This window comes from Centrocercus urophasianus, unplaced genomic scaffold (genome assembly GCF_019232065.1).
Source record: "Centrocercus urophasianus isolate 14NV4802_14NV808 unplaced genomic scaffold, USGS_Curo_1.0 seq_11, whole genome shotgun sequence".
Lineage (NCBI taxonomy): Eukaryota > Metazoa > Chordata > Aves > Galliformes > Phasianidae > Centrocercus > Centrocercus urophasianus.
In genome coordinates, this window is record NW_024884253.1 from 90,008,469 (window position 1) to 90,034,870 (window position 26,402).

The window sequence follows — 26,402 nt, forward strand, 5'->3', positions numbered from 1 at the left end:
CTTCCCTTTTACAGGCTGAGCAGCCCCAGCTCTCACAGCCTGTGCTCATGGGGCAGGTGTTCCATCCCTTGATCATTTCTGTAATCCTCTGGATTTGCTTTAACAAGTTTGTGCCTCTCCTCTACTGAGGAGTGCACATTTGGATGCATTATGCCACTTGAGGTCTCAACAGCACGGAGAATAGGAGCAGAATCACCTCCCTCATCCTGCTGACCATGCTTGCTTTGAAGGATACATTTGGCTTTCTGACTCATGTCCAGCTTACCATCCAGCAGTACCCCCAGTTTCTTTTTGCAGGCCTGTGCTTGATCTTTTCATCCCCCAGCTTGTACTGATTGCGGGGCTGCCATGGCCCAGGTGCAAGACCTTGAACATGGATATGTTGAACTTCATGAGGTTCTTCTGGACCCACTGTTTGAGCCTGTCTAGTTCTCTTTGGATGGCATCCCACCTCTTAGGTCATGGAGGACCATGTCAAAGGCCTTACTGAAAACACATAGATTACTTCAATTTTTCTACCCTCCATTTCAGGACTTGTCTTGATGAATCCATGCTAGTTGTCTGGTATAGAATCATAGAATCCTCAGAGCTGGAAGGCACCTCTGAAGGCCGTCTGATCCAACTCTGCTGCAATGAACAGAGACGTACGCAGATAGATCAGTTTGCCCAGTTCCTTATCCAGCCTTGCCTTGAACGTTTCCAAGGATTGGACATCCATCACATCACTGGGCAACCTGTTCCAGTGCCTCACCACTCTCACTGTAAAAGTCTTTTTCATTATGTTTAAGCTAAATTTACCCTCTTTAAACTTATTAAACTAACCCATTTCTTCTTGCTAGAGACTCTTGTCTGTCCCCTTCTTTCTTGTAGTTCTCCTTCAGATATTGAAAGGCCACCCTGGGCAGCCCATTCCAGTGCCTGACCACTCTTTCAGAGAAGTAGTATTTCCTAATGTCCAGCCTGAATCTCCCCTGGCGCAGCTTGAAGCCATTCCCTCCAGTCCTATCACCAGTTACACGAGTGAAGAGGCCGACCCCCAGCTCTACTACAACCTTCCTTCAGGTAGTTATAGAGAGCAATGAGCCTCCTCTTCTCCAGACTGAACATTCCCAGTTCCTTCAGCCTCTCCTCATAAGGCCTGTGCTCCAGACCTCTCACCAGCTTTGTTGCCCTTCTTTGAACCTGCACAGGAGAGGTGTTCCATCCCATGGACCACATCCACAAACATCCTCGGTACAGGAGGATTCCACATCTGGATGCAGTACATCTGCACATATGGATGCAGCACACCAGGTGAGGCCTGATCACCACATAGTAGAGGGTCAGGATCACCTCCCTCAATCTGCTGGCCATACTCCACTTCATATTGGTAGTGGATGTTATTTTGACCCAGGTGCAAGACCTTGCATTTGAATTTGTTGAGCCTGATGAGGCTCTCCTGGGCCCACTGCTCAAGCCTATCTAGGTCTCTCTGGATGGCATCCTGTCCCTCTGGTGTGTTGACTGCACCCCACAACTTGGTATCATCCACAAACTTGCTGAGGGTGCACTCAACCCTGCTGTCAGCGTCTCTGATGAAGATATTAATGATATTAATGAGTGTATGTCTCAGCACTGCTTCCTGGGGACACCACTCATCACTAATCTCTACCCAGACATTGGGCCATTGACCGCCACTCTCTGGGCTCAACCCTGCATCCAGTTCCTCATTCACTGAGCAGCCTGCCCATCAGGTTGTATCGCTCCAGTTTGGAGAGAAGGATATTGTGAGGAACTGGGGCATAGACCTTACTAATAGGCCTTACTACCTCACCGGACAGGTGACATCAGTGGCTCTTTCCTCATTCACTGATGCAGGTATGCCATCAGAGAAGGCCACCAGGTTGGTCAAGCAGGATTTGCCCTTGGTAAAGCCATGCTCATTCTCCCATATCTCTTCCCAGTCTTCCACGTGCTTAACATAGCTTGCAGGAAGTTCCATGATCTTTCCTGGTACAGAAGTGAGACTGAGAGGTCGGTAGTTCCCAGGGTCATCTTTTCTGCCCTTCTTAGAAATGGTGTGATGTTGCCTTTCTTCCAGTCACCAGGGACTTCACCTGATTGCCATGACTTTTCAAGTATCATTGAGAGTGGCTTGGTGACTACATCAGCGAATTCCCTTAGGACTCTGGGACGCATCTCATAGGGACCCATGGACTTGTGGGTCTTCAGGCTCCTCAGGTGGTCACAAAAGCGGTTTTTGCTTACAGCAGGAGGGACGTTGCCACCCCAGTTCCCTCCTACCAAGCCACACGTCTGAGGGCTGTGTGACAAGCAGTTATCGCAGAAGACCAAGGCAAAAAAGAAGAGTTATTAAGTACGTCAGCATTCTCCTTCTCTGTTGTTACTGGCTTGCCTGTGTCACTCAGTGGCGGAGGGGGAGATGGAGGAGAGGTGGTATGCCCTCCTGGACTGTCCTTTTCTGGCAGAGATGCCTGTAAGAAGCCTTTCTTGTTCTTCTTGGCATCCCTTGCCGAGTGTAGCTCAAGCCAGGCCTTGGCATTCCTGACCCCAGTCTTACAGCCTAGCAGATTCCTTATGCTCTTCCCACAGTACCTGTCCCTGTTTTCACTCCCTGTGCATTTTCTTCTTGCTCTTTAGCAGATCTGTTTCAGCAATGCTTGCCTCTTGCTTTGTATTCCTGATTTGCTACACCTGGAGATGGAGTGCTTTTGCACCCTGAGGAAAAGCTTCCTTAAGATCTACTAGTTCTACTCTGCACCCTTGCCCATGAGGACAGTTTCCAAAAATATTTTGTTGACTAACAGCTTGAAGAGCTGGAAGTTAGCATTCCTAAAATTTAGTGTCCTAATTTTACTCTTTGCCTACATCATATCCCTCAGGAGCATGAGCTTAACTATAGAATAGTCACTTATAGCCCAGGCAGCCTCCAATCCTGATGTCACCAATCAGTTCATTTGCACTGAGCAACAGGTCCAGTATTACATTCCCCCTGATGGGGCCATCTATTACTTGACTCAGGAAGTTATCCTCAATGCATGCCAGGAGCCTCCTGGATTGCCTACAGCTTGCCATGCCTCTTTTCCAGCAGATGTATGGATGGTTCAAGTCCTCCAGCAGGATGAGCACTTGTGATCACAATGCCTCCTGTAGCTGGAGGTAGAAGGGCCTCCCTGTCTTTCATGTACCTTAGCATAGCTTCCAAGATGATCTGTTCCGTGACCTTCTCTGACACAGAGGAGAGGATTACAGGTCTGCAGTTGTTTTCGTGGTAGTGCTTTCAAATTGAAAATGTCTTCAGAATGCTTTTTTGTATGTTAATTAAATGTAAACATTGATGAAGCATGTGTTTTTTCTGGGAAACAAATTTTAATTCTTCATTTTGAATGTTTCATATATATTGTTGTTGAGTGTATGTTTGTTATTCCTTTTAGTATTGAAGTATATTTAAAATATTACATGTGTGATAAAGCATGCAGACAATCCAAACTGTTTGAGCAAAGGAGACAATCCTGTGGCAGAATGTTTGGCTTGTAATTTGTGATGCTCTGACTGTCTGCTGTGTATTTTGTGTTCAATTTTTTTTGTTTATTGAGAATAATTAATTTAAGATGTATTTCACTGTAATGAGGAATGGTGGCTGCAGTGTGAAAGATCCAAGAATACATGATAGGTGGTTCTAGATAGTGGGCAGTGAGGAGGAGTATGGAAGGATGTTACTTCTGGGATCAAAAAAAAACCACAATCACTTCAGTGAAGCCTTCCTGATTGAAAGCCTAGTGTTTCCTTGTACCACCAACAGGAGAAGTAAATGATTCTTTATTGTGCATTTAGACTATCAAGTAGAAATGAATGAGCTAGTAATTACCTGATATACCTTCAGAGCTAGCATGGCTGGTAGGTTCCTACCATTCTTGCTCTGAATGGAGTGCATGGTAGATTACTCTGAATGTCCTAACAGTTCTCCAAATTAGTGCAAAAATTTGTGAAAACATAAACATTTAATGAAAACAGCAAAAGAGGGAACTTTATTTCTTCTTGATGTGTGAGTGGCATGTTATGTAATCATCAAGAACTTTGTTGTAAATTGTGATGTAAATAGAAATATGAAAGAAGACTGTGCTATTGGTTTTACCAACTACTAAAATACAGACTGCGGCTCGTGTCATGGGACCTCCATTGAAACCAGATCCTTCTGTGCCTGATTTCCTCATGAACTTATAGCCAAGTGAGGAGATGAACTGTGATAGCTGATACCCAGCTATTCAGAAAACTCTGCCTGATTCCCTGGAGATTTTCTAAGTACAAAATGTTAACAGGAAGGAGACATGGCAAGTGAAACTTCAGTTAAAAAAAAAAATTGTTATGGAAATTAGAAACTAATTTCAGAGAAACATGATTTTGTTTCTCTGAACCGTTGTGGCCTTCTGTCCCTACTTGATTTTAATCAATAAGCCTTGCCTTGTTAGTACCGTAGCAAAACTTGAAACGTAGCCAGGATGATAGTAAGGCTGTGTATTGGTGGGAGATTTGTAAAAACTGGTCACAGAAGTTCGCAGTTCTGCTGTCAACTTCACTTGAAACGTTCAATTTTCACTTGAAATTCACATGCTGTGCAAAAACAAAGCCTTCTGTCTTCTGAAGGCAGTTGCTCGTTTTCCACTGCATAATATATGCTTCAGAAGGAATTATGAAGAGAAGTATCCTTCAGATACCAGCAGTTAACAAAATGTGTTTTGTTGGTATTTCACTTACCAATAAAGTCTAACTCCACAGAAGAGCTGAATTTGACCTAAGTGTCTGTGAAGGTTCGCCTGAACATAGTCTGACTGATGGCTGTGCAAATCTAGGGTAGCTAGGGAAGAGGAGACTGAGGGGAGGCCTACAGCTTTCTCATGAGGGGAGCAGAAGTACAGGCACTGATCTCCGCTCTCTGATGACAGCAACTCGAGGGAATGGCATGGAACTCCACCAGGCGAGGATCAAGTTGGTGTTAGGAAAAGGTTCTTCATCAGAGCTTGGTCAGACCCTGGAACAAACCTCTCCAGGTCACAGCATCAAGGAGTTTAAGGAGATGACAGAGTTCAAGAAGCTCTTAGATGTGGGGTTTGAATTTGGGTGGTTCTCTGGGGAGCTAGCAGTTGAACTCGATAGTCCTTGTGGGTCCCTTCCAACTCAGGATATTCTTTGATTCTATTATGTTGAATTTGCAGAGAATTTAGTTCTGCATAAACAATGCCATAAATATTAGCAGTACTGCAGTGTGGTATGATGTAATATCATACCTTCCAAGCTTTTACGTAATGCCTTGTCCCTTTCCTTCTCTTTCCTTCCTTTATCTCTCCACAGTGCTGCATACCCAAGGTCCTATTGATGGCAGTCTATATGCAAAAGTAAGAAAGAAGAGCTCTTCAGACGGCAGTATCCCTGGTGTTGCTCAAGGTATTCCTGTGACCAGCAGTCCTGATCACAGAGATCATACCCTGTCTGTCAGCAGTGATTCGGGGCATTCAACAGCTTCCATCAGGACAGACAAAACTGAAGAGCGACCTATGACAGGAGTCAAACGGGTTCTGAGCCCACAGGAGAAGGCAGAACTGGACAAACTACTTAGTGGCTTTGGTTTGGAGGACTCTATCATCACTACCAGAAGTGTGACTGATGCTGGAAGCAAGTACAGCGGGACTCACCACATAGTACCGGCTCAGGTTCATGTGAATGGGGACACCAAACTGAAGGACAGGGAAACTGATATTCTGGATGATGAAATGCCTAACCATGATCTTCACAGTGTAGACAGCATTGGGACTTTATCTTCTTCAGAAGGGCAGCACTCCACCCATCTAGGTAACTTGAGTTGCCCCAAGAGCAGTCAGAACTCGCTTCTCTCAGATGGCTTTGGAAGTAACACAGGGGAAGACCATCACAATGCCATTGCCCCAGACCTGGGAATTGGTGTGGATCCCCTCTATGAAAGATCATTTGGTAACACTGAGCCGAAGTCATCTCAGCAATTGCAAAGGAATCCTTGTGTCTCACCCCAGCCTCAAGCCTATGACCCAGGTAACTACTCTACTCACACCTGGGTTTGCCAGCAGCAGATGGTCACTGCTCACCAATATGGTTTTGTGTCACAGAATGAAATGAAGGTTGGCATTCATAAGACTGTGGAGAATTTAGGCATCGTCCAGAGTCAATCCCAGCTCCCAGACATGCTGACACATGGCTCCAGCAGTAAAGATGCTGTTCAGAGAGGACTAAGAAGCATACCAGGCATTGCTGAAGGTGCAGAACCTGCAGACGGTGAGAGTTTTAAGACAGAGCTAGTGTCTCAGAGGGACACAAATAGCCAGGATCTTGGACCAAACGCAGGGGACTTGCCAGCTTCTCCAACTTTGGATATTGATCAGTCCATTGAACAACTGAACAGACTGATCTTGGAATTAGACCCTACATTTGAACCTATCCCAACACGCATTAACACTGTCACCAGGGACACAAATCAAGCAAATGGCTTCACTGGCCATAACACAGATGTGGAAGAGCTTGTCATGAGCCCTGGCACCCATGAGAAATTAGAGGTCACAAAAAGGAATGCCTTCCAAAATGGTAAGCTGTTGTAGTACTGCTTGAATACTTTCTAAAGTGGTTTTCCCAGCACTTCTGTGCTCTTGACATGGTGCAGCAGGACCTCAGATTAAGAATTAAACTTTTGGGGTGATTGTCAAAGGATTATTTCGGATATCCTCCTTTTTTTTTTAGCAGTCTCATAAATTATGGAATCATGCTAATTGCACATTACTTTTCCTTTGAATACTTATTTTTTAAAATAACTGTTCAACAAATTCTAACCTGTTACAGATCATCTGTAGTGATTTTCTGCTGCTCTAAGTTTACATGAAGGGGGGAATTCCTACGTATATTCCTATAAGTCCTACATTACTATTGAGACATTTTTAGAAGACACCTGTAGTGAAATGTTTTATCATTTGTGATAATTATTATTTCCACAGGAAGTACGATAATAAGATCTGAGTTTATTTTCTCTTAAATATTGTATAATATTTTTCTTCTAAACTTCTGTGCAATATATTCATAAATACAGTAACATTTGCCAGTGAGATACCTTAAAGCACATATTTTTCTGAGGTTATTTCTAGAAATTGGAAGTCACAGTGTTTGCTTGTTATCTGCTATTTCTGTTAAAGTCACCTGAAACCTTTCATTAATGCTGTGTTAACAACACAAGCTGCTTCTGCTTTTGAGAGTGATAGAATCATTGAATATCCTTAATTTGAAGGGACCCATAATGATAATGTTCAACCCCTGGCTCCACACAGAGCTACCCAAAAATCAGGCCATATGTCTAACAGCATTGTCCAGATACTTTTTAAAATCTGTCAGCTTGGTGCTGTGACCTGGGGAAGCTGTTCCAGTGCCCAGAAAGCCTCTCAGTGAAGAACCTTTTCCTGATATCCAACCTGAACCTCTTCTGTCACAGCTTCATGCCATTCCCTCAGGTTCCATCACTTGAATGCTAGAGGAAGATCAGCACCTGCCTCTCTACTCCTCCTTGTGAGGAAGCTGTAGGCTGTAATGAGGTCTCCCCTCAGTATCCCCTTCCCTAGGCTGAACAAACCAAGCTACTCCTCAAGAAGTCTCCTCCTGTAGACCCTTCACCATCTTTGTAACCCTCTTTTGGACACTCCCTAATAGTCTTATGTCCTTTTTGTATTGTGGCACCCAAAAATTCACAAACTGAGCTCCAGCCACACAAGTTTTCTCCCAAGAAAGGCAAACAGCATCCCTGCAGTCTTCCCATGTTGCCTGATTGTGCTTCCAGAGGCCTGGAATATCCCTGTTCAGCCACACTGGCCTTCTGCCCCACCTGCTTGACTTCCGACATTTTGGAATTGCCTGTTCCTGTGCTCTCAGGAGGTGGTACTTAAAAAGTGACTGGCAGTGATGGACCCCAATGCATTCAAAATCAATTTACCAATGGACCTTACTAACTAGTTCCCTGAGCAGTCTGTAATCTTTTCTCTCCATATCCACGGTTGAGGTTTTGGTTTTAAATTCAGCTACTTCATGGTCACTATGGCCAAGCTGGCCACTGAGTGCTACTTTGCCCACAAGACCTCTGTTCACAAGCAGTAGGTTTAGGAGGGCACCTTTCCTTGTAGCTAGAGATGGAGCATTACAGACAGAATACAGCCCCAATCCTGTTACCCTGTACAAGGAGTAAGTGTCCTTGCACCTTTTGAGGCAAAAGATAAAAGTATTCTATTATGTTAGGAAAATAAGACTATTACCCACTAAAACTGAAATGGAAAGTTTTAGAACTATCACTTACGGGTGATATTAGTTTTGCTAAACTAATATATTGGTTCTTAAACTAATGAACTAATCCCTATTACTAAGCAAACCAATCTCTGTCACATGAGAGCAAGCTAATTGACAGTGTCATGGATACTTCCTCTCCAGAAATGTTAACTGCTTTCCCTCCACGGTGGAAAGCTGGAATATAGGTTTAGCCAATTTTTATCCCCTGTGCCTAAACATGTATGAAGAAAAGCTGAAGTACTCAGCATGCTTCCTATGAAAGACTATAATTATGCTATACTTAAAGAAAAGAATCGTGTAGTTTAAGCCAAATAATCCTGTAAAATAATAATACCTTGTTGTTTGCTACCAGTTTGTGGTAAAATAGCCCAGGGTTAATGGATGTGATTTACCTTACTTTGGAGTAGGCTAACAGAGAACTAAGGTAAGGCAAGAGAGCCACTAAAGCAGTTAATTATCTGTTCACACTAGTGCAGGAAGAGGAGGTACAGTTATTAGTACAAATAAATGCTGGCTGCCATGAGGATGAAGGATAAGCAGAACAGCAGTTTTTCACCAGATAGTAGTAATCAGTCTTATACTGTCATGTAGTAGGGAATGAGCTCTATTCCGTGTGACTCAGTGGTTGACCTAAGGATTATGTCAAGATAATTAATTAACCAGCTGCTACCCATTCTGAGTAAGGCAAAAATAATACTTTGCTTGTACATCATTGTCAAACATTAGGTATTTTTTTTCAAAATCAAAGATATTTTTCTTGCTGAGGTACTTTCTTCCAAATACATTTAAGAAAGATTGAGAATTTAAAGATACTGCAGACGAAACTCAGCCAGGTTCTTTTTCCTACTTCAGGTCTTTGAAGCAGCGTTCCTATTGACCTAGGAATCTGAAAATTGGAACATAATCAGTATTTTAATATATAAGAGTTGGAATGGTTGTTTGTCTTAATCTTGTAAGTCATGTAGGTTTGTTTTCAGATGTAAAACAGCTCTCTGATAAATGGCGGATTGCTGCAACTCCCTGTATAGAGGAGGAGGTGCAGCTTAGCTTAAACATTTTGAAATAGATTCTATTTGTATTTATGAACAAGCAGTTTGTTTGCTAGAATAAATGGAGTGCAGGAATCAGTTTGCAACGGGAGCACTTGTAGAAGGAGATGCAAAGGAAGTCACCAGCACCTTTTTTGCTTGGAATCAGGAGACTAGCAGCATGGATCTTGTGGATCCAAAAAGGACAAATTCCTGGTTGTAGAGCTCTGAAAGGAATCAAAGTAGGGATCTGGCAAAATAACAAGTAGGGGTGAGAAGTTTATCCCTTATATGCTAATAAACTTGATGAAATATAAAGGGGACTGTTTTCATGTTCAGCCGTCAGCTGAAGGGACCTAATATTGACTATTTCATGCAATAAAGTACTTTGTTAGCACTGTCTGGCAAATAGTGGTAGGACAAAAGGGAATAGTTTTAAACTAAAAGAGAGGAAAATTTTTCACTCAGAGTGTGGTGAGGTGCTGGAACAGCTTGCCTAGAAAAGTCGCGGTTGCCTCAACCCTGGAGGTGCTCGAGGCCAGGTTTGATGGGGCCCTTGGCAACCTGACGTAGTGCCTGCTTTCATACAGTCATAGAATTGTTTGAGTTAGAAGGGACCTTTAAAGGTCATCTATTTCAACTCCACTGCAATGAACAACATGTTCATCTGCAGCTAGACCAGATTTCTTAGAATCTGCTTCAGCCTGACCTTGAATGTCTCCAGGGATGGTTCATCCATAACCTCTCTGGGCAAACTGTTCCAGTGCTTTACAACCCTTGTTGTAAAAGAAATTTTTCTTACATCCAATCTGAATCTCCCTTTTTTTAGTTTGAAACCATTCTCTCTTGTCCTGTCACAATAGACTCTGCTAAAATGTGGCCCCTTTCCTGTAGCCTCCCTTTATATACTGAAAGGCCACGTTCAGGTCTCCCCAGAGCCCTTTCTTCTTCAGACTGAACAGCCCCAGCTCTCACTGCCTGCCCTCATAGAGGAGGCATTCTATCCCTTGGATAATTTTTGTAATCCTCCTCTGGATGTGCTCCAACAAGTTTGTGCCTCTCCATTACTGAGGACTCCACATTTGGATGCATTACTCCACTTGAGGTCTTAACAGTGCAGAGAAGAGGAGCAGAGTCACCTCCCTTGATCTTCTGGACACATTTCTTTTAATGCAGCCTAGGATACAGTTAGCTTTCTGGGCTGCAAGGGCACGTTGCTGGCTCCAGCTTGTCATCCACCAATACTCTTAAGTCCTGTTTGGCTTGTACTGTTAGTGGAGGCTGCCATGATCCACATGCAAAACCTTGTGCTTGGCTTTGTTGAACCTCATGAGGTTCTTCCAGACCCACTGCTTAAGCCTATCTAGGTCTCTCTGAATGACATCCCATCCCTCAGGCATGTTGATCACACAGCACTGCTTGGTGTCATCCAAAGACTTGCTAAGGGTGCACTCCATCCCACTGTCAATGTCGGTGATGAAGATATTAAAGAGCATTTTCCCAGTCCTGACTCCTGAGGGACACTCATCACTGATCTCTATGAGGACATTCAGCCATTGACCATCATTCTCTGAGTATGATTTCTTAACCAGTCCTTCATCCACTGAAGTGTCCACCCTTCAAATCCATACCTTTCCAATTTGGGGAGAAGGATATTAAGGGAGACCGTGTCAAAGGCCATAGTAAAGTCTGGATAAATGACATTAGTGTCTCTTCCCTTGTTCATTGGTGCAGTTAGACCATCATAGAAGGACACTAGGATGGTCAGGCAAGACTTTCCTTGGTGAAGCCATGCTGGTTGTCTCGTATCCCCTCCCTCTCTTCCATGTGCTTTAGCATAGCTGCCAGGGGACATGTTCCATGATCTTCCCCAACACAGAAATGAGGTTGACAAGTTGACAGTTCCCTGAGCTGTCCTTTCTGCTCTTCTTAAAAATAATGTGATGTTGCCTTTTTTCCAGTCACCAGAGAGTTCACCTGACTGCCACAACTTTTCAAATATCCTTGAGAGGGGCTGGCAGCCCTGCCCAAGGCATGAGAGTTGGAACTAGATAATCTTCAAGGTCCCATCCAACCCTATTGCTGATTAATCAAAAACTTGTATCAAAAATAAATCATTTTGTTTCAGGCGAATATGAATTTGGTTACCCTTTCTTCACAATATTTTCTTCAAGTTTTGTCTTACTGCCTTTGAAGTAGTTATTTTTAAATTTTTAATAGTGATTGTAAAGCTGATTCTAAATTATTAAAATGGATTTGTTTTAATGGTTTAAGCCTAGAGCTGTCTTGAAAACTAGATCAGTAAGTACCTTCTATCTTACACTTCATAGAAGATAAATGGTACCCAAGAAGGAAAGTAATATTGATTTGGGTAGTGTTCTGATAACATCTTTTTCATACATGGAGTAATCTTTAAACTCTGCCCTATTAAAATTTAACTTAAGGACTTCATTTTTTTTCCTGTTGAATTGTTAATCCTCCTTTTTTATTGAATCACCACATTTCCTAGTAATGGGACACAGTTATGCAAATCTTCCTAAATATCCTTAAAGGCAGCAGCATCTAGAATTTGTGCAGTTTGACATAGTTTTCCTCAAAGTCATGACTTTTATGTCTATGCTAAGGTCTGTGAAAGGGGCACTGAAAAAAAACTTAGTGGGAGTTTTCACAGCACCTTTCTAGAGAAAAAGGCATAGTTTTATTGATCTGAGTTGAACTGATAGCACCTTCTTTATATTGTGCTAACCTCTCACATACATTGAAGTTATAATGAGAAGCTCACTTGAAATGTATTTGCTTTGTCTTTTCAGTGCTCTTTGTGAGACATGATTGCATAGAGGAATGATTTTCAAGTCATTTATCAGCAGAATGTTATTTGTTGTGGGTATCATTTTTTAAATCTGATAAGTCACATCAGGTGATTGATTTATGGAGTAAATCTCCTAGTAAGCTCTGCTTTTGCTTCTGTTTCTGATTTTTAGTTACAAAATTATAAATTAAAAAAAAAAAATGATTGTTAATAAAGCAGTATCAGCTAATGAATAGCTAATACAGGAGTATTTTGGCATGAAGTGCAGATCACATTTAAATTTTCCTTAACGTTGTTGTAAGAATCTTGACAGATTTTCAATATCTACTGAAGATCTCTGCTGATTTCCAAAAGATAGTCTAAACAAAAGCATGTTTGGTCTTACTCTTGAATGTGAAAGTCTTACAGCGATGGTTCCAGTCTGAAGTACATTCTTGCTGATTTGATGTCATCTGGCATTGTCTGATCTGCTCTCCAGCTGATTGGAGGCAGTATCATCAGATATAACTGCTTCATAATGTGGTCTGTGTTACGGAATCAGAGTGTGATTCAGATTGAAAAGGACCTTGGGAGGTCATTGGATCCAACCTCCTTCTAAAAAGAGATTCAATTAAATAAAGTTGCCCAGGGTTGTGTCCAGGCAGGTTTTTAAATCCTCCAATACTGCAGATTCACAGTGCTTCCAGATACCTATTCCAGGAGATGATCTGTCTCCCCATGTTGCTTTTTATACTATTATCTGGTTAGAATGTATATTGATTCCTCTTGTCCTATTGCTGTACATCTCTGAGAAGAGTCTGACTCTACAATCCCTCCTTGTGGGCAGGTGAAGATGGCAGTGACGTGCGTTTTACCTTCCGTTACTTAGACTGAGCGATCTGGGTCTCTCTTCTCATATTCTGTACTCCAGCCTCTAGCCATTTCGTGCTGTCCATCAGTGACAGGTTAACTCCAATTTTGCAGTATCTTTACATGTACGTTGTTGCCCCAAACAAGATGCAGTGCTCCAGATGCGTCTTCCCAAGTACTGAGGGATGTAATCACTTCTTTTGACCTCATAACTATGTCTTGGTACTTGTACTTAACCTGGAAGGTAGCCAAGAGCCACACAGCTATTCATTCATTTCTTTCTTTTCAGTGGGAGGGAGGAGAGAAGTGGGGGGGAGGTAAGGAAAGTAGAACTTGTAGGTTGAGATAGAAAGTATTTACTCACACAGAAAATGAAGAAGTGATGGCAGTGAATATATACATACATATTTTACACCCAGCTAGTCCCTGAGAAGCAGAAGCCCCTCCAGCCAACTCTCCCCCAGTTTTATGTTTTTATGTGATGTCATATGGTACGGAATATCCCTTTGGCCACCTTAGGTCATTTGTCCTGGTTCTGTCCCCTCCCAGCTTCTTGTGCACCTCTAGTCGCCTTGCTGACAGGATGGTACAAGAAGCTGAGACATCGTTGCCTCTGTGGAGCACTGCTCAGCAGCAACTAAAAATTGCTGTGTTATATACACTGTTTTTCTTCTCAAGCCTAAACACACTAAGTGATGAAAATCAACTCTGTCACAGCTGAAACCAGGACTCCACTACATTTCAACATGCAGTATTTAGTATTCAACTGTGGCCTTTTGCCACAATCGCAACTGTGGCAGTGCCTAGGCTCTTTCCTGCATAGTTGCTTTCTGCACATTTACAAGCCTGTATTGTTTCATAGAACTCCTCCATCCCAGTACTATGTAAAAAAAGTGGTGTGTCTCAGAGAATCATGGATAAGATAAAAATATCTAGCTTTTTCTAGCAGTGGGTTATTACAAGGCAAGATGTATGTATTAGTATCTTCAGGGAAAAAGATATGGTGAGCTACAAGCAATCCAGGAGACTCTGGAGTCTATTGGTGGTAACCTTATGGTTCAGGTATTGGACATACCGACAAGAAGTGAAGTATTTCTGGACCTTGTGCTCACCACTGTGGAGGAGATGGTTAAAGAGGTTAAGTTTGGGGCAGCCTGGGCTGCAGCAACCATGTCCTGGTTGAGTTCATGATCTCAAGGAATGTGAGCCTGGCGAAGAGTGGAGTCGCTGAACTTTGGGAGAGTGAACTTCAGGCTGCTTCAGACTTTAAGGAATTGTTGGAAGAGTTCTCCTGGGAAACTGTCTTTAGGGACAAAAGATCAGAACAGAGATGGTAGCACTTTAAGAAAGTGTTTCTGAGAGCACAAGCGCTTTTCGTCCCCCAGAATAAGAAACTGGGCAGAGGAGGCAAGAAACCAGCATGGGTGAGCAAGGACCTGCTAGTTAAAGCTGAAGAAAAAAAAGGAAAAGTGTAAGCAGTGGAAGCGGGGATGGGTGGCCTGGGAGGAATACAGAATAGGCAGAGATGGAATCAAGAAAGCCAAGGCCTGAATGGAATTAAGCTTGACAAAGGATGTAAAAAAGTTTCTTTAGGTACATTGGTCACAAGAGACCAGCTAAGAAGAGTGTTCTCCATCTGATAAATGATAAGGGTAAACTGGCCTCCTCAGATGTGGAAAATGCTGAGCTACTTAATGCATTCTTTGCCTCAGTCTTCCCTGCCTGTCAGTCTTCCCAAGTGTCTTGTGTCCATAAACTTCCACGTGGAGGTTGAGGTCCAGTGTAAGAGCAGAGTGAATCCGAGATCATTTCACAAGGCTGAATGTGTGCAAGGCTATTGGGCAGGACTGTGTGCATCTCAGGTTTCCGAAGGAGTTGGCTGATGTGCTTGCCAAGCTGCTCTCCATTGTTTTTGAAAAGTTGCAGCTGTCAGGTGAAGTCCCCAGCAGCTGGAGGAAGGAAAACATCAGTCCCATTTTTGAGAAAGAGAGAAAAGAAGACATGGGAAACTACAGACTGGTGAGCCTCACCTCTGTGCCTGGAAAGATCATGGAACAAATCCTCTGGAAGAGATGCTTAGGCTCATGCAAGATGAGGAGGTGATCTGAGATAGCCAACATGGCAGATCATGCCTCATCACTGATGGCCTTCTATGATGGAGTGATGGCATTGATGAACCAAGGAAGAACAACTGATGTCATCTCCAAATTGGAGAGATACAGATTTGAGTGGTAGACTATTCAGTGAATAAGAATTTAGATAGTCATAGCCAGTGGGACTTTTGAAATATGGAGTATATGTTGTATCCATACAGTAATCTTGACTGCTAGATAAGTTCTGGATCCTTTTGTTCGTTATAGGCAAGAATTTCTTCTATTTGTGCAGTAAGATCAGTTAAGGTAGTTTGGTACACTCTGGAGGCCTTACAGTTTACCTGACTGTACGAGGTTATGTTTAGTCATTCTTAAGCAATATAGAATATGGAACTCTTTTAAACCTGTGCTAGCAGTTCTAAAATGTGAGGTCATTCAAGGTATGTAACTACAGCTAATGTTTTTTGACCAGCGTGTGCAAATTATGCATATAACATATGCAAATGTTTTGATTTTACAGCTCAAATCTTTGACTACTTTGTGTATACTGTGCTAATGCATGTAGCCACAGCAAAATGTTATTTGATAACCAAGTGAATGAATTTTGTACAGAGACATGTTATGATTGAATTACAGTATGGAGCAGAATGTCTAAAAACTATATTTTTGTGGGATTTTCAGGTAGATTTTTTTTAAACATACAATTCTCAGCCTAGTGTAACTTAAACAGATAGAATTCATCTTGCTGCAGCTTGTTAGGGACTAGAAATGAAGGGGAACAGTTACTGTTGACTTTTTCTTCAGAAAAAAAGAAGTGTGACATTTCTGCAGAAATTTTCTCAAAGCGTCTGTTTGTAGGTATGGATGACTAAGTAAAAAATGTTGCTAATGATAACGCTGTAGCTGGTGACATTTCTTAATTCTGAATTGACTTTCAACATGAATACTGCTTTATGCCCCCTGAATAACTTGGATTGTTTTGCTGGCTCAGCTCACTCTCTTTTGTACTCCATTCTTCAGACTCCAAAAGGCTGCAGCTTATGTGTGTAATTACATGAAATTATAAAACCTAATATGTAATTTCCTTAATCGTGGTTGTTTTCTATGTCATAAAAAGTGTATAGTGAGCTGGGCTTGTAAGGGCCAGGGTCTGTGTTAGCTAAAAAGCTGGTCATTCTGGGAAAATGCAATCCAGGAAAACATGGATTGTTTTCAGTGCTGAAACCTATTGTGTGTTAGAGGTTGGAAATAAAGGTTTTCTGTTTGACTGCCCAGGGCAACCTCCACTTACAGGCTCTGCCATTGTCATTAGGAATAACTTTCAAAAATGAGCATCAGCAAAGCATGCAGCTCCACTCCACTGGAACTAAGTGTACTGCAGATACATTCCGACTTCTGAGAGCAAAGCTAAATGTCAATGGCTTTTTGTTTTGTTTTTGTTTTTCACACCTACGTGGCTTTCTAAAGCAGCTATGCAACCAGTTATTTCATGAGTGTTTGGAACAGAATTGCTGAAGGCATAATGAGAGGCATTTATGTTAACAATTACAACTGAAAAAACACATTATTAATTGGTTTACGTATTTGTTTTTCAACAACAGGATCAAAAGATAATGAAGCAGTGGTGGGAAGAAACAGAAAGTTAAGTGTTGGACAGTATGACAATGATTTCCCTGGGCAGTCACTTTATAGCGGGGGTGGATGGATGAAGTCTCCTGTTCCTGACCAGGCTGTAAATCCAGGATCACTGATCCCCGTGGGGGAGACCAAAGAGGTAAACAATGTCGAATTCTGCAAGAAATGTTCATTGAAATGAATGGCCAGCAGGGAGTCCTCTGTTCATGTTTGGTGTCTAAAATCACTGTGAAGCAATTTGCCAGTTGCACTGTGGCAGTAAGAAGAGTTATCATGAAATGCAGTTCAGTGTTTAAGTTGACCATCTCTTGTCTTCTGTTATTTGTTTGCATGGTTTGAACATTTCAAGAGTTCTTTGCTGGAGCAATAGATGAGATTATATGAAACCTTCTGTAGTCTGATGAAAAATGTCCCATTATGTTATAGGACTAAGCTAAAATTTTAACACTGTTTTTTTTTTGCATTTTTTTCTGCCCTTTATAGATGTCTGTGGCATGTTATCAAGATGAAGTATATGGAGGAATCCTCTCCCTAGCCAGAAATGGAAATGAAGATGCCCCATCCACACCAGCTTTTCCACTGCCACCAGAGACACCATATGGTAAGGAAGTGCTTTCTTCTATTTCTTTCTTTATTTTAATAATACAATTAACATTTTACCTATTACTGAAAAGAAATTATGTTTTTCCTTCTGTCTTAGTGAGAACACCTCCACTGTACCATCAGCAGATTTCCTCCAGCCAGAAGGTCATCAGCCCCCCTGGGCTGTACAAAACCAGTCCTGGTAAGGGTCTCATACTACATAATAATTTTAAACAGAACTGTGTATGAAGGCAACTAACATGATACTGATTATTCCTTTATGTTAGGAAAATTTCTGCTCCAATAGGCTTGTTCAATCATCTTTCTCCCAAAAAGAAACAGAGGAAAGTCTTCAGCTTTCATTATTCAAATAAAGGGAGAGTCTACTGGAGCATACCCCTGTGCGGTCTCTCAAAGTACAGGGGGACACAGCCCCTCTTTTATTCCTGTACCCCAATGCTAATGAGCCCTTCTGCCATTCCACATTTGCAGGGGTACTCAGAATTCACATTCTTCTTGATTCACCTATTAGCTCATCCCTTCTTCATTTCATCTGTTCATACATTGTAATCTGGATTCAGAGTTTGTTGTTTTGCACAACTGTGTTTTTATCCTGTAAAGTCTATCTCTCTTTGTTCTGCCCAGAAAACAAGATTCAGGTGCTAAGCTAGCATCTCCTGCCATATACCTTCAATATAAGATTATCTAACCAGATCCTTGAGACTGAAAATTTTCTCTGCAGCTCCTTTATCTTGTTTTGCAGGGAGTCCTTATCCATCCTTTGTTCTTCCTGAATTTTATTTTGCAAGGACACCTTCTCCTTGTTTTTCCTTGAATTCCCACTTTTTTCCATTTTTGTTATTTAATTGTTCTTGTAAACCTGTAGCTATAATATAATTTCTTATTAATCATGATTCACTGGAATGAACCTGGGTGTATATTGTCTGCATTAGGGAAGTTTTTACACACCTGATAGTCATAATTGCAACTATTATCATCATCAGGAAAACAGTCACAACAGTCACTTGGCAAGGCTTGCAAGCCATCCTGTCAGGGACCAACCCCCAAGGTTTTGTAAAATGTTATTTATCCATGAGTTCTCAGCAGTTTCCCTCTATTACCATTTTCCTCCTGCTGTCTTAGTGATCCAGAGTACTTGTTCATTGAGTTTCTCTGTTACACTGGGAATATGCACACAACAATGTTCTTTATCTAATTTAAGATAACACACAATCATTTTTCTTTAAGCAGCAAGAGATCCAAGGCTAATTTAGCTTGCCTTTCACTGTTATCCTGGACCTGTTTGTTAATTGTCAGAAGACCTTGCTCAGTGGCATTTGCAAGGCTTTCAGTTTGCCAAGTGAGATTGGACACTAGTGTTCTATTCTGAGAAGCCTGAATTCCTGGTGCAAAGAAAGCTTGAAATCCTCATTCTACCCTACTTTAGTGGACAGTCCTTGCCATTTTTTGGAATCTTCTTTTATTTTCCACCAAAATGTCATGGACAGTGGGCTTTTCTTCCAAAGTGGGCAAAGAGTTAAAGCTCCAGTGGTTTGGTGAATTTACATACCATGTATCCAGGTAACGGGAGAGTGAAGGATTTACACTCGATTGCCCTCCAAGATTTCCTCCCATATAATCAAGCTTCCTACAGCTGCAACCCACAGCCATTGCCTGCCATATACCAGTCAGATTTCTAACCCATTCCTGTCCTAAACTGGTACAATTATATTTTATCTTACAATTCCACTTATCAGCTGCTGTCACTTTGTTTATCTAAGTTTCCTTTTAATAAGGATCGATATTATTCAAGTCCTGAGGTTTTTCTTTCCATTCAGAATACCGTGGGACTTTCTTGTATGATCCATTTATCTCTTAACATCCAATCCACGATGTGTAGGGTGGATTTTGTCCGGCCTCTGTGCTGATGTATTAATGCACTGAAGCTTTTTGGAGTTAAAATTCCTCATTGGATGGGATCATTACTTGACTTTGGTGTCAGTAGAAATGCTAGTGAGATTTTTAATTTCCCAAATCCTTGCATTAATTCTAAGACCAAATTATTTTCTAACTTCACAACTCCTGAAATGCAAAGTAATACTAAGAATTTTGGCCCTCATATTACTATCACAAAATATAAAAAAATTTAAAAAAAATGCAAAATTACACTTAACAGACAAACTCATAGTCCTTGTGTAAACAACTTTTGTCAAATGACTGCTATAGGCCCCCAACAGCAGAGGGGAATGAACTCTTGAACTCTTGCCACCTTCAAAACTCCTTCTGCATCATGCCACAGATAATGGAATATCATATTGGCCATTTTAAGTCAGCTGTCCTAATTTTGCTCCTTGCTAGCTCCTTGGGCTCTTTGCTGAGAATGGCCTTGGCTTAGCAGGCAGCTATAGACATTGGTGTGTTAAAAACATTTATTTTCTCTTTGAACCAACACATGGCATCATAGTAGACACTCAGAAGAAAACAATTCAATCCCAACTAAAACCAAGATAGGCTCTTAAATCAGAATTGAATGCAGAAATTTTATGGTCAAACATGTGGCTGGATAAACCCTCAAACCCGCTCCTTTACAGACAAGTTTTGATTTAACTGTAACAAAACAGACCAGGACCATTTTCCTGCAATTCACAGGAAACAGCACTCATGTTCAGTGGTATTTAGGGTGGTCGAGTGCCCACCTACTTCTTCCCCTTTTTTCACCATCAGCTTCATCACTGAAGCCATTGACCCACTTCCATCCACTTTTCCCAGTTTGGAAGATTTCAATTGCTTATTAGGCTACAGTAAACCACTTTTTAAAAACAATGTATGTGGAACCCGAGGAAAAAATCCTCTTTTGAGACAAAAGATAAAAGTATTCTGTTGTGATTCAAGTATTTCTTGTGAGGCAAAATCAATGAGGCAGAAGATAAAAGTATTCTGTTATATCCCCAGTGCAAAATTATTAAGGAAAACCGAGACTGTTCACTGACTGAAGCTGAAATGGAAATTTTTAGAACTATCATGTATGGATTCCTCTTGCTGAACTAACATATTGGTTCTTAAACTAATGAACTAATCCCTATTGCTAAGCAAACCAACCTGTATCAATACAATTGAAAAGAATAATACATGTGTTTATATACTATATTCAGGAACTCAAATGACATCCAGTCCTTATGCATATCAAACATGTCTTCTTTAAGACATCATCATCTGTGTCAGCTGGAGGTAGCAGAATTCCTTTTCAGAGCTGTGTTCTCTTTCAGAAATCAGCGAGTTTAGTCTTTTTCAGTCTGTGTTCAGGAATGCAGTTATTTCTTATAAGTGCTGTTGTTACAGTGGGTTGCTTGCTGTAGTTCAATTTTGTATTTCCTTTCTTTACATAGCATGCAAGTAATACAGCACTTGTGTTTATTCTGAGATATCTTCTGAAAGATACTTTGTCTTGAGACAAACTCGAACAGTCTACAAATTGGCTTGCTTTATAATGCCCAGATACAGCTCTTAGGGTAACACAACAGCCCTTGTATATCTCATGGAAGAATCCTACACATCAGTGAAGGAACAAAAGCACATTTTAAAGCTTATAAAGGCTCTCTTGTCTCAGGCAGGATACAGCTAATTGAAGTTCCTTTGTATATAGAAGCAACAAACAAAACCATAGCAAGCTGCTTGACAGAGTACTGAACTCTGGCTAACCATCTCTCCCATTTTCAGAGTCTTTCTGCCTTCCACCCCTCAGACTGAATATGAGAGGCTGCCTCTTTCTTAGTCTTGGCCGAAGCTTAAACAGAGCTTTGCAGAAAATTCTTTTGCAGAAATTTTTGCACTCACACGAGGCACCACCTTACAGCAGAATTCATAAATCCGTAGAACAAAGGAAGATTATCTGTAATTCTTTACCCATATACTCATAAAGAGCAGATATGACATCATGTTTTTCCATATTATCTGAAAAGCCTAAATATATTGGTATTGTTGAAGCAGTACATATGGTGCAATGACAGCACTGTTGCTTGTATGAGGAATCTCAAAGCCTTCAAGTTTGTGTAAGGCTCTGCCTTTTCATACCTGTTGTGGAGCTTAGCTCAGATACCATACGTGAAGCTGATACTACGCACATGAACTGCATCTTTGATAAAAGTTGTCAGATGGTCTTATTTTCTCCTCATTCTGTCACAGAGTTTTTCAAGACCAGGCACTGATGTGTATCCACTGTTTTCCTAACACAGGTCACATTTTTGTCTAGTGGACACACTGATACTCTAAATTCCGCCCTGCTGACTAACATAAGCTTATTCTGTTACACCACCCAGTGTGATGTTTACTCATGAACCTTTTGGAAGGTAAAACAGCAAGCTAATTAAGCTATCCCTATTACTGTAGGAGTCTTAGGTTGAGTGTAATTTTATACTGTTATTCCATGATTATCATTTCTTCCTGTCAGTAAGTTGCAAGGGAAATGAAACATGCTCTTTAATTATTTGACAGAAAAGTTAAGAGTTCTGAATTGAAAACTTCTGCTGAGTGTTACCAGGGCTAATGGCATAGGAAGGAACAAGAACGATACTAATATGTGAGAGGGAAAAGTCACAGGTTGTGATGTGCAAAAACTTTCTCCACAATATAAAAAAGTTTTGAAGTAATATTTATTTATTCTATCTTCCTTTCTTCTGTTCCACTGTTTAGATTAGGTATACAGTCAAAACAAAATGAAGTCCACACTGAGACAGGCATGGAACTTTTTCATACGTGTATTTCTTTGGTTGGAACATCAGTGCATCTGCTTCAGTGAATGCCTTGGTGCAACATCTGTCCTCCTGCACACAGAGGAGAATTTTGGTTTTTGCTTCTGTTTGTTTTCCTTCTTTTCCTTTATTTTTTTCCCGGATTTTTAATATTAATGTTATTTACAAACAATAAAAATTAAAAGTACAGATAAGAAGCTAATGATGCATACTGCAAGGCACAGAGACAAGGTCTGCAGTGTTTTTCATTGTCCTGCAAATGACATTGACATGTTTACCTCATGGTTAACTACACTGCTTATCTCATCTCCACAATATTTTTATAATGAAATGGTAGTGTTTCTTAGATACTGTAAAATCTTATCGTTTACTAATTTACTAATCATAACAATTTACTAATCATTTACTTGTCCTTTACTAGCTTAAAGGTCCAAGTAAGATAGGACTCAATTATCCTGTTTGGATGCTACTGACATGAATTAAATCAGATCTTTCAGAAAAACCACAAGGAATACTATAATGTGGGCCTGTCCAGGTAGCATGTGGTCTGGAACTGCTCGTCATGTGGCCTCACTCCCTGCTGCAGTGTCATCATGGCAGCAGCTCTTCTCTGCCAAGCAGCCTAGCCTGGCCGCAGGCACATACCCATCACTCAGCACCAAACCATTATTGTGCAATTGGCACTGTCTCAGATGAAACCAGAGCAAGGGGAGGGCACAGTGCACTTCTGACTCCACCTCTCGCACCTGCTGCACGCACTCAGTCCCAATGAAACCCACGTGTATTACATTATAGGTGCTTCTGCCACTTGTTGAGTGAAACTCAGTGATTACTGATTTTCTAACCCACCTAATGTCTCAAAAGAAAACAGGACTCAAAAAGCAACAAAAAAATCATGGGCAAAGGAAAAGTGTTCAGTGAAAAATGGACAGATGAGTACTTTTCTGTTGAGACAGATAATATGGCACTGTGCTTAATTTGTAAGGAAATCACATCAGTTCTCAACAGTTACAATCTGAAGAGACTTTATATGCAAAAGGCACTGCCAAATTTTTCTTTCAAAGAGTAGTCAGGCACTGTAATGGCCTGCCCAAGGAGGTGGTGGAGTCACCATCTCTAGTGGTGTTCAAGAGGTGTCTGGATGAGGAGCTACAAGATATGGTTTAGTAGCTTAGGGGGTAGTGATGGTGATAGGACAGTTGGACTAGATGATCTTGTAAGTCCTTTCCAACCTTGGGATTCTAACTTGCTATTTCTATTAGAGGTACTGATAATAAATGTAACATCACTGAAGAAATAATTTCTTTGGTGCCATTAAAAGGCACAACTAAATCCCTTGGTTTGCACAAAGCAGCAGAAATTACAAGAAAGCAGTTCTCTTTGTCAGCATACCTGCACAGCTACTGATGGTGCCCTGGTGAGGGCTGGTAAAAAAAGAGGTGCTCAGACATTTATAGAAAATGATCAACTTATGTTTGATATAATATCACTGCATCATACACCATGAAAATGAATGTGCTTTAAAAATGGATGGTGTCGTGCATATCATCACAAAGCTGTGGATTCCATATGGCCCGAGGTACTGAATCCTTGCCAGTTCCAGGAGTTCCTCAGAAGTAAGGGTGTCAATTTTGGGGACATCATTTACTTCTCTTTAGTAAGGTGGCTAAGTCGGTGTAAAATGCAAAGATGATTTTAGGATTTGCGAAATAAAATCAAGTCCCCTTATGGAATCAAAAGGAAACTTGGACAGAACTTGGAGATGAAAAATGGCTCACGGCTTTAGCATTTTTGGTGAATTTGAATGTTCATTTAAGACATTTAAACTTGCATCTTATCAACTTATCTTATCAACTTATCTGTGCCATGTTTCAAACAACTACAGAATTCAAAATGCAACTTAAATTATGGTAATCCCTAGTTATGGCAAATATTTTATGCACATTAATACATTACCTAAACACAGTCCTTGACAGTGAAAAATATTCAGCTCTGCTTTCCGTTTTGTTTCAGGAATTTGAGGATTAGGTTGGCGATTGCCAAAAACGGCATCATTTTTTGGTTTATTTGCAATTCTGCTTCTAATTGACATAATTAAGTTACCTGTAAATTTTGAAATGGAGTGTATTGAGTTGCAATTTGGTATTCAATGCAAAGAAAAAATTCATCACATCTCTTTACTAGACTTTCACCTATCCTACTAGAAAAAAATATGCGTGACTTCACAGTTATGCCTTATGCACATCATTGCTTTTTGGTAGTGCATACAGATAATATGTACAAGTTACATATGTGTGTTGGAGGAGAAATAGCTTGCTGGAAGGTAAGAAGGAGTAAAGTCGGGTAGCTGGTGCTGAGGAATGTGGTGAAGGTATGTTAAAAAAAGCAATTTCAATAAGCCGAGTAAACTTTTTCTCTCCCTCAAGAAAAGCAGAAACTCTGAATGTGGCACAAATAAAGCTGAATAAATGATGGCAATAAGAAGTTGTTCCAGGAACTGTCTGTGCAGAGTGCAGTGAATAGTTGTAGCTCTGGTTTCCTAAGATGGGATGCCTGAGGTGATGGATTTATTCTATACTTAGTTACATCAAAAGATTATCCAAAAGTGACAAAAATATTTTGAATTCTGCAAAATGCTGGGGATGCTTTAAAGATAGTTTGAGATTATACATTAGTTGTGGCTTTTTTTTTTCCCAGTGTTGTTATTTTGCTTCTTTTTCATATCTTCTCATAAGAGTGTACAATTAATACCTTTCATTCTATGTTTTTGAAGGGTGCCCGCTAGTTAAACGTTTCTGTAAACTGACTATACCACCAAATGGGAGATGATTCGCTCACAGAGTTAATAAAACCACCTACCATTAGGGCATGCATGAACTGTGCTTTTTGGTGAAACCTCAGATCTGCATAACTAAGAGGGACCTTCTCCTGCACTCACTTCCCTTGAACTGATAACAAGTTGGAGTTCAAAATCGTCCATGGAACTGCAAAATATAACTTCAGTGAAAAGTTCCTGCTGTACTAAGACTTATTTATTTTTCTTCCTATTTATTTCTATGAAGTGCAGCCTAGTGATTAACATACCCTGCCTGCGTCCAATTGCCACAAATATTTTGGCAGTTAATTTCTTAGAGGAATGCTTGAAAAAGAAGGCAAAGTTTAGGAAAACGTTATGAAACAGAACAGGAAATGTTGAATATTTTCAAAATATGTCCTTTACGTGCAATATTTGTTTTAGAAATTTCATTCTAGTCTAAAATGTTCTCTTCCAAGGAGCACAGCATATAACCAGCGTTTCTTGGATCATTGCTAAGCACCAGAGGCAGCTTACCAAGTAGGCACACAAGGGCTTGTACATACCTGTGTGTCAGAGAACTGTTTGGTCAAGCTTGGAGTATTCTGGAAATTCCAGGTTGAACTACATTTGAGAAAAAAAGCAGTTCAGAGAAGGTCTCCATGGATAGGCAAAAAGAATAGCAGGTATCAGTGTCCTAGTGCTGTGAACGTCGCAGTTCTGGCACCTTAGTGCCCAGTCTGCCTAGTGCTGAAGGTTGTAAATTCAGTGGGCAACAAAATGGCAACCAGCAAAGTAAATACTGTGACTCGAATGCAGTGATAGCTTTGTTGCAGTGGGCACTGAGGTTTTTCACTGTCATGCTCTTGAAAACACTGCATTTACATATATGATTGTATTCTGCATTTTTACACCTGCTGGATCTAAATCTTGGCCTTTTTCTAAGTAACATCTAGAAAAGCAGGAGCTTTTCCCATGCAAATAAATGGCCAGTGTGAGCACTCGTGTCATGTGAAGGGTCCAAGAGAGGTCTCCCTCTTCAGCATGATTATAAAGCAGGTCTTGAACCAAGCTTTCCTGTTCAAGTTTGAAAACTGACACTTTTGAGCCAGATTTCTCTCTCTGGCTTAATTCTCACAATTTGCTATTTAGAACAATTTATAGGAACAGTAGAGCAGGCTTCTTAAAGGAAGAAAAATTGAATTCAAATTTGTGGCCTGATTCAGAGATCTTCTGAATGAATGGAATAGAGATCTAATAGAGGACTAAGTAATAAAGTGTGTAAAGCTCTGTAAGCGCAGAGCTTTTTTCAGAAATATTCCTTTGGTCTGGAATTGCCAGCTGACTTTCTACACTTGCATAAAAGCTCCCATCCACAGTGTGCTCAGCACTGACCAAATGAACATGATTTTTCCAAAACTATTGTTAGGAATCTGTTATGTGGTAAATCCCAGCTTGTGCCTTGGGGCTTTCAATTTCATTCAACAACAAAATGCCTGGAAGTTTAACCATGCACTGTTC

At 40.8% G+C, this 26,402-nt stretch overlaps 1 protein-coding gene across 10 annotated transcripts in view; it reads left to right on the forward strand.

Annotated features, from left to right (window-relative positions):
* Window positions 1-26,402, forward strand: part of TNS3 (tensin 3) — a 210,993-nt gene that overhangs the window by 148,070 nt on the left and 36,521 nt on the right. For 9 of the 10 annotated variants that reach the window (XM_042839564.1, XM_042839604.1, XM_042839609.1 and 6 more), the window contains 4 exons: window positions 5,350-6,609; window positions 16,724-16,896; window positions 17,241-17,358; window positions 17,458-17,541. In XM_042839564.1, coding sequence (XP_042695498.1) covers window positions 5,350-6,609; window positions 16,724-16,896; window positions 17,241-17,358; window positions 17,458-17,541 — 1,635 coding nt within the window. The remainder of the gene's footprint in view (window positions 1-5,349; window positions 6,610-16,723; window positions 16,897-17,240; window positions 17,359-17,457; window positions 17,542-26,402) is intronic. The other variant, XM_042839611.1, reaches the window with a different exon arrangement.